Below are 15,393 nucleotides of genomic sequence, written 5' to 3'. Positions count from 1 at the left end.
CCCGCAAGCTTGCTCTCGTACTCTTATTTTCCCCTTCTTAATCAATCCCTTGGTCCTCCTTTGCTGAATTCTAAACTGCTGCCAAACCTCAGGTCTGTTGTTTATCCTGGCAAATTTATAGGCCTCTTCCTTGGATCTAATGCTATCTCTTAATTTTCCTTGTGTGCCATGGTTTGGCTACCTTTCCCGTTTTACGTTTGCACCAGACAAGGATAAACAATTGTTGCAGTTCATCCATGTGCTCTTTAAATGTTTGCCATTGCCTATCCACCGTCATCCCTTAATTAACATTTCCCAATCCGTCATAGCCAACACGCGCCTCATACCTTCGTAGTTTCCTTTACTAAGATTCAGGACCCTTGTCTCAGAATCAACTTTGTCACTCTCCATCTTGATGAAGAATTCTATCATATTATGGTCGCTGGTCCCCAAGGGGTCTCGCACCACTGTATTGTCAATTATTCCTCTCTCATTACACAATACTCAGTCTTGGATGGCCTGTTCTCTAGTTGATTCCTCAACGTATTGGTCCAGAAAACCATCCCGTGTACACTCCAAGAATTAAAGTCACCCATAATTACAGGTGTTCCTTTATCGCATGCATCTCTAATTTCCTGTTTAATGCCATTCCCAACATCACCACTACCGTTTGGGGGTCTATATACAACCCCCACTATTGTTTTTTGCCCCTTAGTGTTTCTCAGCTCTCCCCATGCAGATTCCTCATCGTCAGAGCTAATATCTTTCCTCACTATTGCGTTAATTTCCTCTTTAACCAGCAATGCAACTCCACCGACTTTTGCTTTTTGTCTGTCCTTCCTAAATACTGAATATCCCTGGATGTTCATTTCCCATCCCTGGTCACCTTGCAGCCATGTCTCCGTAATCCCGACTATATCATACCTGTTTACATCTGTTTGTGTGATTAATTCATCCACTTTATTGCGAATTCTCCGCACATTAAGGCACAAAGCCTTAAGGCTTGTCTTTTTAACATTACTTGTCCGCTTCCCACTATTTTTCACTGTGGCCCTGTTTGATTCAGGCCCTTGATTTCTCTGCCTATCACTTTTCTTATTCCCCTTACTGTCTTTTGTTCTTGTCTTTGATTCCCCCCTCCTCTGACTCCTTGCAAAGGTTCCCATCCCCCTGCCATTTTAGTTTAAACCCTCCCCAACCACTCTAGCAAATACTCCCCCTAGGACATCAGTCCCGGTCCTGCCCAGGTATAACCCGTCCAGTTTGTACTGGTCCCACCTCCCCCCGAACTGGCCCCAATGCTCCAGGAATCGAAAACCCTCCTCCTCACACCATCTCTTCAGCCACGTATTCATCTGATATATCCTGCTATTTCTACTCTGACTAGCATGTGGCATTGGTAGTAATCCTAAGATTGAAGTCCTATTTTTCAACTTACTTCCTCGCTCCCTATATTCTGCTTTTAGGACCTCATCCTTTTTTTTACCAATGTCGTTTTTACCAATCTGCACCATGACCACTGGCTGTTCACCCTGCTCCTTCAGAATGTCCTGTAACCGCTCTGAGACATCCTTGATCCTAGCACCAGGGAGGCAATATACGATCCAGGAGTCTCTTTTGCAGCCAGAGAAACGCTTATCTATTCCCCTTACAATTGAATCCCCTATAACTATTGCATTCCCACACTTTTTACTCCTCCCCTGTGCAGCAGAGCCAACCATGGTGCAACGAATTGGGCTATTGCTGCTTTCCCCTGAGAGGCCATTCCCCTTAACAGTATCCAAAGCAGTATACCTGTTTTACAGGGGAATATTGTACAATGTTAGTCATAATTCAGGAAAAAGAAATTCAAAAATGGAATAATCGGTTGCTGTGCTGATTTCATTTTTTTATACTACTTCCTTGACTTCTTTAATTGAGAGAAATACGTTATGAGAGATTGATTGAATGATTAAATACATGTGAATAGAGTGAAAGAAGGAAATGCAAGCCAAGCTCGCATCTTTAAATAAAATATGTTTCATGCTTTCTACCTGATATATGGAAAACAGCTTAATTTAAGAAATAATGCACTTATGCACTTTTTTTATTTGTTCATGGGATATGGGTGCCACTGGCAAGGCCAGGATGTATTGTCCATCCCCAGTTGCCCTTGGAAAGGTGGCGGAAAGCTGCCTTCTTGAATGTCTGCAGTTTGTGCGGTGAAGGTATTCCCATAGCCCTGTTAGATGAGGAACTGTTTAAGCTTTTTCGCCTTCAGATAGTATACAGTTAGGTAAAGCTTACCCAAAGGGTAACTGTGCACTTTTTGATTTTTATTGGACCTTGATCAAAGCTTTGGTTGAATAAAGTAGTACAAAAAATATGGATTGACCTGACATCACTTTGCAAAACCAAAGCATTCAGCTGTGGAAATTGTGTTTTTTTCTTAAAATGTCTGTTTAGCAAAGCACGCTGGCCTTGTCTTCGCAAGCTAGTGGGTGGAAGTCCTTGGTCGCAAAATTGGGCTCTGTAATGCTGATGGTGCTGGTGCTACAGAAGCCGCGAAGAAAAATAATGACAGCCAGAATATTTCCAACCACCTCTGGTGCAGCCAGCATAGCATGCCCTGACTGACAGAATGCTAGCCTGGGTGTGGCGTGCATGTGCCGGAAGCATGCAGAGTGCACAGATCATGATGTCAAGCAGCTTATACAACTGCTGCCAATTTGGATCTCACAGGTCCAGTTAATGCCCTCCTTTTCACTCACAACTGAATAAGCCACTAGCATTATTTAAGGACCAACCATTCAACTTCCAGGTGCAGTGCTTTTGACTTAGTTTGGCTGGTGGAGAGTTTGCAGAAGTACTGTGTTGTGTTCTTGAAGAAGTTTTGCTGACTTGTTGGATTTTCAAGGAAGTGATGCTGCATCCTGACAGGGAGGTCTGAGGGGTTTTCTGCTCTGTCAAGAGAAAGCCTGCTTGAGTTAAAGGGGTTATAGTTGCAGTTCCTCTTGAGCTGCAGTATGATGTGAAAATGAAGCTCAGGCAGCAGGGAGGGGAAGCAATGCGCCGAGGAAGAGGTGGGTGCTCAATAGAAGGCCCTAGGGTCTTTAGGAAGCATTTCTTCTACATCCACCTCAGCCAGGAGCAGTGTCTGAGGCACCTGCAATTCAAAAAAGAGGTGGTAACTGAACTATACCAGCTTCTACATCCTAACCTGCAGCCTCAAAGCAGGCCAAGGATAGCATTGCCAGTGACCGTCAAGGTTACCGTCGCCCTCAATTTCTCACTAGCGGATACTTCCAAACACAAGCAGGTGACATCTCATGGTTTGCCGCCATCCATCGCAGCATCAGAGAAGTCACAGAAACCCTGTTTGCCAGGAGAGCTAATTTTTTCATCATCTCACTAACTAGAGAGAAGCAGGAGAAAGAGCACATGGATTTGTCAGGTTGCAGGATCCCCAATGGTGCAGGGTCCAGTCGACAGCACATATGTGGCTCTGCAGGCCCCACATGTGAACAACGAGATGATCCATAACCACAAAGAGTTCTACTCTATCAACATTCAGTTGGTGTAAGACCATGTCCAGAAGATCCTTTCAGTCCATGCCTGCTATCCTGGCAGCAGTCACTTTGCCTTCATCCTGTGCCAGACAGCAGCTCCCACCATCTTCTGGCCACCCCAGCAATCCAGAGGCTGGCTGTTGGGTAACAGGGGTTGTCTTCTATACATCTGGCTAATCACTCCACTCTGCCACATGAGGACAACATGCCAATAATGAGAGCCATGCAGCCACAAGGAATATTGCGGAGCAAACTATCGGTGTTCTAAAGCAACGGTTCTGCTGCCTGGATCACTTGGTGTGTGCCCTCCAGTATTCACCAGAGTTTGTGTCAAAGTTTGTGGTAGTCTGCTGTGTCTTCCATAATCTTGCTATCGTGAGGATGTAGCGCTTAGTACCAGGCATTCAGAGGCCATCTTGGGAGGAGGAGGATGCGGAGGCAGGGACAAGGCATCCAGGACCCCTTCTCTCCACACAATCTGTCTGTGAGTGGATACTGAGACTCTGGTTCCCATAAAATGTCATCCCATCATCAAAGTCACTCCACAATTCCCCACATTTCAGTCCATCTGCTATGTACCGCCATAGCATCCTCTTGACCAAAATCCTGAAATAAAAGCCACAACAAAAAAACTTTCCATTACAACTTTATCCAGCTACACTTCCAATAATACAGACAATACTCAACCATTCACTCTTGTGCATTCCCTTTGTGCCTGTCTTGCAGGTGGCACTGCCTGTCCTAGTGCTATTATGCAATGTTATCCCAGTAGATGCAGCATAACGGGTGGAAGGCTGCTGAGTTTCACTAGGGGAGACTCCAGATTGCCTTGCAGGATGACCTCGGGCAGCTCTGGGTCTTGAGGACCCAGCATCAGACTGCATCACCATGGCATGGGCGGCAGCAGTCTGGGCTAGCTGACAGACAACAGCAAAGGTATTGGCAGAGTGGCAGTAGTGGAAGTGTGAATGCTGTCATCCTGAGAGAGGACAACAGGTCGGTACACCACGGAGCCACTGGCACTCTCCTGGGACCGCACTTGGAGGCCCGTGCTGCAATGAAATCTGAGACATAGGCCACCAGATGCTACAACGTGGCTGAGTCAGCATGCGTTCTCATGGAGCTGGCCAATATTTCCACCCTGGACAGGATGGGTTCCAAGTTCTGTGCAAAGCCCTGTGCCAAGTGGGAACCAGACTCCTCCATAGTGCTTGACAGTGACAGCAGCCTTTCTGGCAGGCCTGCCAATGCACCAAGCATTTCTGTGTGCATAGCCATCAGCCTTTTCCTGTACGCTGCCCTATCGAAGTCCTCATCCGAGACCTTTGCAACAGAACTCATCTGTGACCTCGCCCTCTGGTAAGCTGGCACATGAACTATCCTTTCCACCTGACTTGGCTGCAGCCCACTGTTACCCGGTGACTCATCACATGCTGATCCTGACTCAATGCAACCTTCTAAAGTTCACGCAGTACCAGTATCTGAGCTCGTGGCTGCAATTGTCAGATCAAGTGACATTGCTTCTTCCTCAGAGGTCTGCTATTGTTCTCTCCTTTCCTCATGAGCCTGCAGTTGCTGGCCAGGTAGTAGTTCTTGGGTATCTGAAAGCAGAAATGCAGAAGAAAAGTGTTGGGAAGGGGGTGGGTTGGAAAGCAAGAGGCCCATGGTCACACAGTCTGCAGATTGCACCATACCAGAATGCAGGTAAGGTGGGATTTGATACGGCAGGAACATATCATCATCCTGAATGTTTTCAGCAACAATCTCACTCTGTATTTCTCACAGTTCTCAGCATTCAGGTGATGCAGGTATGCCTGTGCCTCTCCAGTTCTGCTCTGTTTCCTCCTGTTATGAACCACTTTATCCTGCAAGATAGAGGGAACAATGTCAGTGATTGTGTTGCAGTGTGTTTGGGTGATGTACCTGTCGTAGCTGGAGGTTTATGGAAGCAGCAAGAGATGGGTGTGAGGCTGGCAGAATTGGAAGGTGTGTGAGAGTGAGGTGGAGTATCCAAATATTAAGCCTGAGTCCTTATTGCTAAAGACTATTGATGGGTGAGCGATGGGGCTGTGGTGCATTGAGCAGCGTGAGAGGTTGATGGCGTGGTGGGTCGAAGATGTCATTTGAAAATGCTTTCACTGACCTTGAGCACCTGTGTGAGGTCATTGAATTTCTTCTGGCACTGCTGCCAGACTTGTAATCAGACATCGAGAATGGACCTTCCTGGCCACCTGCCCCTATTCCTTTCTCAGGTTGTGCCTTAAGGGACCCCTGGCTAGAAACGTTAGGCTAGATTTTTGTTACGGAGGGGAAAACAGGAACAGGGTCTGGTTTTGAGCCAGAAACCTGCTTCCTGTGGGAAACTCATTCAGATTGTAATTTTCAAATGATAAGTCCTTAATTGATATGGAGACAGGTTTCCTGTTTACTTAGAGCCACTGGGTTTGAAAATGGAGATGGGTCAGATCAAATGTGAGCTTATGTTGACACTTCATGGCAGCCATCACTGAGGCTGCTGGTTGTTCTGAGGGAGAGATTTGCGTTTTGTGCCAAAGCCTTCCACTTCACCAGAGGGAAGCAAGATGTCACAGGGGAACTGGACGCCTGGCACGAGAGGCTGGGCCAACCCTCGCTTCATCAATGCTGACCTGGATCTAATGCAATAGGCTGTGAAGGAGAGGAGGGAGGTCTCTTCCTTGAGGGTGGCAGGAGGAGGCCACCTCATCGTGCAGTCTCTGTTCAGTGTTATCCCCTTCTGCCCTCTCTTCTTCCTCCTCTCTTACCTCCTGTTCCTTCCCTGACAAGCTGTCTCCTTGCAGGACCTCACTTCCTCAAGGTCCACATCTCTCTGGAGGGCCATGGTATGGAGAGCACAGCAGACCACTACAATGACCGAGGCCCTTGCAGTGGGTTATTGGAGGGTGTCACCTGACTGATCCAGGCACTGGAATCACATCTTCAGTGTCAAAGTGAGTGTAGTCCCCTGCCCTCCTGAAGATGGCGTCCTGCCTGATGAGCTGCCGACAGCGAGATGCCACCTAGGTCTACGGCTGATCTCTGGAACAACTCAGTTGCATAGAAGTTTAGGACATTGGAGACCTTGATGGCTGCAGGTAGGCAACTGTCATGGGGGCTGCAAGGCCTCAGGTCATTGTGGATCAAAGCAGGTCCGAGACAATAGGCCTGGATAGGTGCAGGCTCCTATGGCACTGACACTCTGTCATTTGCAGGTAGCTAACCCTTGGACGGTTGACCCAATATCTTGTGTATTCATTCTTGCAGCCCCCACTGTGCTCCTTTGGCCTCCTGCTGTCCAGGAGGTTCATCTTCCCCAGCTCATCCTGGCTGCTCTGTCCAATGTCAGAGTTGCCTGTTCCCATCTGAACTCCCTCAGTTGGGCTTTGTGTGTTCACCAGGCCTTCCCCTGCCAACCCCAGCTGCACAAGTGATGCCAGCGGGCACACATCCCTCTCCGAATTCCTGCCACTCACAACTGAGAAAAGCAAGTCTTAGAGTTCAGCAGTGGCCACTCTGTGGCACTTTTGAAGCAGTTGAGCTTTACTTTGTGCATCTGCTGTATTTTAATCGGCCCTTCCCATAGTGCTCATGGCCCCATTCTGTGGTCATGACTTGAACATCCTGCGTGTTCCCCATATGACATCCTCTACTTTTCCAGCCTTTGAAAATTCAAAACTGCTGCCCTTAAGCCTGTTAATGAGCCCTTCAATGAGCTCAACAGGCACTTAATAGGAGGCGTGCGCCTGACCCCGTTCCCTCCCTCCCTCCCAGTGTCCCTTTAGAAATGGCATCATGTTCCGGAGGCAGCAGGACCCAGTGCCGACCACTGAGAGTGCGATCTTCAACTTGCGCTTGCCACTGTACCTGCACTCAGTGGGCTTTAAAAATCCGTCCCATTGCTTCTCTCTTCCTTCCCACCTTCTGTACTAATGTCTTCAACACCGCATCGGAAAATTTGGGAGCCCCCTCTCTTGCCCCATTTTCCGTGCTTCTTTCCAAGTTTCCATGACAGTCAGCAGCAACTTCTGTGTAATGAGTGCAGCTCCCTTTTAAAAGGGGCAGGCTGCCATTAATACCTTTAGCTGAAACACCTGCTGGCCATGCAAGCTTCTGAATCTCCTTTTCAGCATGCAGCCAGTCATCAGTGACCCCTGCTCGAATTTATTACCCCTTCAGTTTTTCCACAATACTAATTTGAAATTACTACAGTGCAGTACTGAGGGATGCTGCACTGTCAGAGGTCTCGTCTTTTAAATAGAATGTTAAACCAAAAGCCTGCATACTCTCGGGTGAATGTAGGTCCGATGGTGCTTCTTAAAGAAGAGAAGGGGAGCTCTTCTGGTGGCATGTCCAATATTTATCTCTCAGCCATCAGCACTAAAACAGATTATCTGGTCACTAACACATTGTTGTTTCTGAGTCCTTACTGTGTGCCAGTTGGCTGTGCATTTCACTACATTACGACAGTGACTACATTTCAAAAGTACTCAATTGGCTGGGACGTCCTGTGGTCATGAAAGGCACTGTAAAAATTGAACTTTTTCCACTAGTGTAGCACTTCGTCCACTTTTTGACATGATGTATAAGAAATTTACATTATGACAGGATTTGAGGAATTATGGTTCAGAAGCTGGGAGTAATTAGCCTTTTGATGAGAGTCGGACGATGGAATATTTATTGGGAATCCTTTGGGATATTTTGTGTTGTAAATGGAATTGGAATTGTTGGAACTGGTTGTGTCACTGCACTGAATAAACTGCAGATTTATTTTGTCATTGTGACTGCCCTGTGTTAACACAAGAGGAAAGTACTGAATAATGCTGGAAATCTGAAATAAAAACAGAAAATGCTGGAAATACTCATCAGGTATGGCAGCATCCATGGAGAGAGAAACAGAGTTAACATTTCAGGTTGATGACCGATCATCAGAACTGGGAGTACCTTGAGATGTAACGGGTTTTAAGCAAGGCAGGGAAAGGGAGAAAGGAACAAAAGGGAAAGTCTCTGATAGCATGGAAGGCAGCAGAGATTAAATGACAAAAGGGATGGCAGTGCAAGGTGAAAGAGGATGCTAATAGGACAAGTAAAGAAACAAAAGATGCATCCCGAGGAGGTGTAAATATGAAAAGCAGAATCAACACCAGCACCTGCCATTCAAAAAATGCAGGAAAAAAGAAAAGAAAAGCACAAAAAGATTGTAGGTTGTGATCTGAAATTGTTGAATTCAATGTTGAGTCTGGAAGACTGTAAAGTGCCTAATTGAAAGGCACTTACTTGTTCCTTGAACTTACAGTGGGCTTCATTGGAATAGCATAGGCGGCCGAGGGCAGAGAGGTCAGAATGGGAGTAGAGCAGAGAAATAAATTGACAGGCAACCAGAATTTTGAGATCATGCTTGCAGATTGAATGGAGGTGATCTGCAAAGCAGTCACCCAGTCTGCATTTGATCTCCCCGACGTAGAGGAGAACACTTCATGAGCAGTGAATGTGCTATATTGAATTGAAAGAAGTGCAAATAAATTGCTGTTTTACCTGGAAGGAGAGTTTGCAGCTTTGAACAGCGAGAAGGGAGGAGGTAAAAGGGAAGGTGCTGCATCTCCTGTGCTTGCATGGGAAGTGTTGTGGGAAGAAAAGAGGAAGGGGTGTTGAGAGTGATTGAGGAGTGGACCAGAGTGTCGTGGATGGGATGGTTCCTTTGGAAGGTTGAATGGGGAGGGGAAGTGTGTTTGGTGGCGGCATCATGCTGGAGATGGCGAAAATGGGGGAGGATGATCTGTTGAATGTGAAGGCTAGTGAGGTGGAAGGTGAAGACAAGGGGAATTCTATTGTGGTTCTGGGAGGGTGGAGAATGGGCGGGAGCAGAAGTGAGGGGAATGGAGCAGACACATTTGAGGGCCCCATCAACCATGGTTGGTGGGGGAATCTTTGGTTGAAGAAAAAGACATATTGGAAGCACTGATATGGAAGGTAGATTCATCAGAACAGATGCAACAGAGTTGGAGAAACTAGGACAGTTCTTGTCCGGGAACAATCCTTGTCTGATAATAGGTGCTTCCACATTGACAGCATAAGTAAATAAGGCCTTTTCAATTGGATTACAGTATCAATCAGGAATGACAGCATTTTCATTAAAAGCTCAATACGAGGGTACTTGATAGGGTTATGTTTGCTTTGGACCATGTGTATAAACCTAGCGCATTAATTTGTGCGTTGCCATTCATTTCATTTTTATAATTTTACAAATATTTTCACTAAAATGGCAATTTTCGTGTAGCACTTAATTAGCACCCTCCTAACCTTTAATAATTTTGAGAGATCAGCATCTCACTAGACAGGTGAATTCATATGTAAGTAAGCTGCTTACATGGGTGAAGGATAAAGTAAAGGGATGTGGCAGCTTCTAGCTAAGTAGCAGTGACAAAAATGTCAATTGCCTTTACAAGCCTCTAATGTTTTTAATGAAAATTTCAGCTTTTGGATTGTTTCTTCTTGTAATACAAATGGCTGATTGAAAAAAAACAGTTGCTAGCATAATAAAACTGGTGTCAAGAAACCACCATTTCCATGGTGACACTTAAACTTCAATTTGATGGCTGGCAAAGTGAAGGTGGTGCAGAATGAGCTGTCATGAGGAAAGTGGTTCTGCTTGCCATTCCAGGGTACACTTCCATGGAATAACATTACAATATGCCTAGAAGGAGTTAAAGGATGAGGACTAGAAAGCATAACTGATCATTCCTGCTATGGAAAATACCACCCCATGGGCATATGATAGGTGGTGCAGATGTCCTTGCTGTAGATGGCACTGCTCTGCATGTGCAATGTATGCTCTACACAGTTTTTTGCCAAATTCAACAGGGTGGCGCAATGGCTAGCACCACAGCCTCCCAGATCCAGCGACCCGGGTTTGGTTCTGGGTACAGCCTGTGTGGAGTTTGCAAATTCTCCCTGTGACCGCGTAGGTTTCCGCTGGGTGCTCTGGTTTCCTCCCACCGCAAAAGACTTGCAGGTTGATAGGTAAATTGGCCATTGTAAATTGCCCCTAGTGTAGGTAGGAGAATGGTAGAGAATATGGGATTAATGTAGGATTAGTATAAATGGGTGGTTGATGGTCGGCACAGACTCGGTGGGCTCAAGGGCCTGTTTCAGTGCTGTATCTCTCTATGACTCTATATGGATCCTTAAGCAGGTGTTAGGTACTTGATAAGCATATCCAATTTAACAGCCAATAGACTTTCCCAGGTAAGGATTGGGTGAGGAATCAGGGATGGGAGATCATGCCTGAAAGTTCATCCCCTAACTTTTGACCCAGAGATCAGGTACAATGGGTGAGCTTTCTCTCCATTGTTTCTCCCTCAACCACTAACCCTGGAAAGTGAATTCCAGAGCCTCTCAACTCTCTGTGAAAGGATGTTTCTTGTGCACTCTTCTTGTAAATCTCATTAGATCTTGTATCTATGACCCCTCATTCTAGACCCTTCAACTACCAGAAACAAATCAGCATCTATCTAAGCTGTCCCATCCTTTCAGAATTTTAAACACATGTGTCAGCATGGATTTCTTAAGGGAAAACTATGTTTAACTAACTTGCTGGAGTTCATTGAGGAGGTAACAGAGAGAGTTGATAAGGGCAATGCAGCTGTTGTGGTGCACATGTACTTTCAAAAGTCATTTGATACTGTGCCACACAACAGACTTGTGAGCAAAGTTATAGCTCATGGAATAAAATGGACGCTAGCAACATGGATACACAATTGGTTGAGTTACAGGAAACAAAGATTAGTGGTTAATGGATGTTTTTCGGGCTGGAGGAAGGTTTGTAGTGGAATTCCCCAGGGGTCAGTGTTGGGAGCCTTGCTTTTCCTGACATATGTTAATGACCTAGATCTTTGTGTACAGGGCACAGTTTCAAAGTTTGCAGATGGTACAAAACTTGGAAGCTTTGTGAACTGTGAGGAGAACTCAAGTTGGTGGAATGGGTAGACAGGTGGCAGATGAAGTTCAATGCAGAAAAATGGGAAGTGGTTCATTTTGCGAGGAAGAACATGGAGAGACAAAGAGCACAATTCTAAAGGGGGTGCAAGAGCAGAGGGACCTGGGTATATGTGTGCAGAAGTCATTGAAGGTGGCAGGACAGGTTGAGAGCATGGTTCATAAAGCATACAGTATCCTGGGCTTTATTAATAGGAACATGGAGTACAATAGCAAGGAAGTTATGTTAAACTTATATACGACAATTGTTCAGCCTCAGCTGGAGTATTGCGTCCAGTTCTGGGCACTGCACTTTAGGAAAGATGTGAGGGCATTGGAGAAAGTACAGAAAAGATTCTCGAGAATGGTTCCAGGGATGAAGAACTTCAGTTATGAAGATAAATTAAAGAAGTTGGGACTGTTTTCCTTGGAGAAGAGAAGGCTGAGGGATGATTTGATAGAGGTATTCATAATCATTAAGGGTCTGGACAGAGTAGATAGAGAGAAACTGTTCCCACTCATGAAAGGATCGAGAAAGAGAGGGCACAGATTTAAAGTAATGGGTCAGAGAAGCAAAAGCGACATGAGCGAAAACTTTTTTACGCAGCGAGTAGTTAAGATCTGTAATGTGCTGCCTGAGAATGTGGTGGAGGCAGGTTAAATTGAAGCATTCAAAAGGGAATTAGACTGTTACTTGAAAAGGAAGAATGTGCAAGATTACAGGGAGAAGGCGGGGAATGGCACTAAGTGAATTGCTCTTTCGGAAAGTTGGTGCTGGCACGATGGGCCAAATGGCCTCCTACTGTGCTGTAACAGTTCTGTTATTCTATGATTCTGTGTCATATCACCCTGTCATTTGCTTTCATATTTATATTTGGGGCAGATGGATTACTGTGCACTATATTTGCATATACACTGGGAAAATGTGTTTACATTGAAATAATGTCATCCAGGACTAACTGATATGACTAACTGCATAATTGCAAGTGGTCCTGGCACCAAATTAAACTAGAAAATTGTATGGTGCTAAATGGACAGAAGTCTGTTGTTATGAATCTCTGCCCAATTTTCCAAGTTATGCCTGCTTTACTCCCATAATTGAAAATCTTTCCTGAGGTCTATTGTAAAACCTATATGTCAAAGGAATGAGGAATGAATAAAAGAAATTGACTGGGAAGTACTGCTGGAAGATATTTCAGTCACAGTAAATGGGACATTTTTAAAATTATAAATTTCAGTATATTCAAAATAAATATGTGTCCAAGAAAAATCATTGTAAACTAAGCAAGCAATCCACAAGATGAATGAAGGGAGTAATTCAAATAGGAATAAGTATGAAACAAATTACACAGATATTACAAAGAAAAAGGGGAGGGAAATCTCTGACAGGAATTTGTTAAAATGGTTAAAAGACATATTAAAGATGCAAAAAGCACTCTATGTGGATCACTGGTCCTTCACCAACACTGAATGAATTGCTGGAAATATGCAAAGAACTGTTAGGTAAGTGTTATAACTGACCTGTGAGGACTTAATTAGGTTCAATTACATTGCTTTTAATTGTGGGTTTCTTGTCAGCATTGGACCACATTTATTATTGGCATTACATCAGCTACTCGTTTTAGTTTTATGTATTTTTGCAATTGTATAATTTGATTTATTTAAATGTATATATAGTTTGATATATTAAACATTTTAAAACTATATTTCCAATAATCTTGCCCCTGAGTCAGAAGGCTGTAGGTTCAAGCCATGCTCCAGAGGCTTGAGCACAGAATCCGGGTTGACACTCCAGGACTAATGGCATTGTGCATTGTCAGAGGCACTGTCTTTCAGATGAAACATTAAATCAAGGTATCATCTGGCCTCTTTGGTGGATGTAAAAGATTCCATTGCACTATTCAAAGAAGGGCAGAGGAGTTCTCCCTGCTGTCATGGCCAATATTTATCCCTGAATTAACACATATAACAGACTGGGGACAAAATTCAGTAGCCCTCACAAACAGACGTGGGGATTACAATGTGTGATTAACCTGCGACCATTGCTTCCGATTCAGGTAACAAGCCAACTTTGAGCTGCTTGCTATGTTGCATGATGGCTGAATGCAACCAGTGCTAGCAGGGGCCCAAGCTTGAGCGTGTCTAATACCACTTAAAGTTAGCCTGCACTACGTAAAACCAGTCTACACCTCTTAAAGGGGAGGTACATTCTGGCTGGAGTAGGTGCTGGAACTGTTTGTGGAAGAGAATCTGAGCAGGAAGAAGAGTAAATCATGGTGCAACAGGGGAAAGAGTGTGCTCCAAGGTTCTTTGATGCTACACTGGATGCCGAGGTGGAGAGGAGAGATGTAATCTGTCAAGTGAGTTCAAAAAACATTAGAGCTGTGCAAAATGCAGCTGCATACTATAATGGGATGGTTAGGGTACTGGAGGAATGAGCTTCAGTGGATCATATGACATGTTATAATTCTTGACTTCCTTTATGTTATATTGTCAATGTGCAGTGAAATAATACTGCCTGTATCTCCAGACTGTGTAACAGCCCCGACAAACAAATTTTTCTGCAGCACCTGTGGAAGAGCCTGTCACTCTAGAATTGGCCTTTATAGCCACTCCAGGCGCTGCTCCACATACCACTGACCACCTCCAGGCGCTTAACCATTGTCTCTCGAGATAAGGAGGCCAAAGAAGGAAGAAGGATCTCCAGAATCATACTTATTATTACTAGTGAGGGAGGGTACTGATATATTTCTGGGATTTTAACCAAATATATCTTTGGGTTATGCAACTGATACGAATACTGTATAGCAGCCTTATATGCCCCACAAACCAGCGAATGCTCTCATCTGCTCAATATGTAAAAAAATGCAGTGATACCCAGGGGTCAGAGAAACCATAGGCTGGAACATGCTCCAGTTGTCCCACTTCATTCCCCAGAACTCGATCCAACACTGCTTCCTGCCTCATTGGACTGAAAGCATACTGTTCAAGAAAGTTCTCTTGTACACATTTCAGGAATTCTTCCCCCCTTTACCCTGTTACTATCCCAGTCTGTATTAGGATAATTGAAGTCCCCCATTATCACTGCTGTAAAGTTCTTTGTCTACAAATTTGCTCCTCTGTCTTCTTCCTGCGATTTGTGGCCTATAATATATATGCAGCAGCGTAGTAGCTCCTCTATTGTTCTTTAATTCCTTACTTCTGTGCATTAAATTTCATCTGTCATGTGTCTCTGCATTTCACTAGTCTATCTATGTCCTTCTGAAATCTGCTGCTATCCTCCTGACTGTTTACCACCTAGCCAAGGTTTGTGTCATCTGCAAACTTTGAAATTATGCCCCCATACGCACATTAAGTTTATTGATATATATCAAAAAGATTCATTATGTTTGTATTTTTTGTTTACAGGCTATGTGGAAGCTCTGGTTATACCTGCAGGAGCAAGGAGGATTAGAGTTGTTGAAGAAAAACCAGCACACAGTTACCTTGGTAATTCATTGTTGTCTGGAGCTTACCAGTATACATTTTCTCTTTTAAAAGGAAGGGAAGTCCAGGAGAAGTACATTATTTTAAAGTATTCACTCAATGTCTGTTTTTGCTAGTTGTCTCTTCTCACCCTCCCTCTCCCAAAAGTCGCAACTCAATTTGGGTGCAGTTCCAAAGGGAGTACTTTGAGGGATCATGTAAAGAATAAACTAATTACCCTAGACTTCCCTTCACTCTATCTTCAATAACTCTAAGGTAATACAATTACATTGTTCGAATAAAACCCGAAGATGTTTATAGGCGGCACAGTGGCGCAGTGGTTAGCACCGCAGCCTCACAGCTCCAGCGACCCGGGTTCAATTCTGGGTACTGCCTGTGTGGAGTTTGCAAG

At 44.6% G+C, this 15,393-nt stretch overlaps 1 protein-coding gene across 1 annotated transcript in view; it reads left to right on the top strand.

The window, feature by feature from the left end:
• LOC137369250 (A disintegrin and metalloproteinase with thrombospondin motifs 19-like) overlaps nt 1-15,393 on the top strand; it is a 593,631-nt gene that overhangs the window by 408,495 nt on the left and 169,743 nt on the right. Inside the window, exon 16 of the mRNA XM_068030172.1 lies at nt 14,925-15,005. Coding sequence (XP_067886273.1) covers nt 14,925-15,005 — 81 coding nt within the window. The remainder of the gene's footprint in view (nt 1-14,924; nt 15,006-15,393) is intronic.

Source organism: Heterodontus francisci, chromosome 4 (assembly GCF_036365525.1).
Source record: "Heterodontus francisci isolate sHetFra1 chromosome 4, sHetFra1.hap1, whole genome shotgun sequence".
In the NCBI taxonomy this organism is placed as follows: Eukaryota; Metazoa; Chordata; class Chondrichthyes; order Heterodontiformes; family Heterodontidae; genus Heterodontus; species Heterodontus francisci.
Note: the sequence above shows the minus strand (reverse complement) of the source record. Positions and strands in the feature narration are given on the sequence as shown.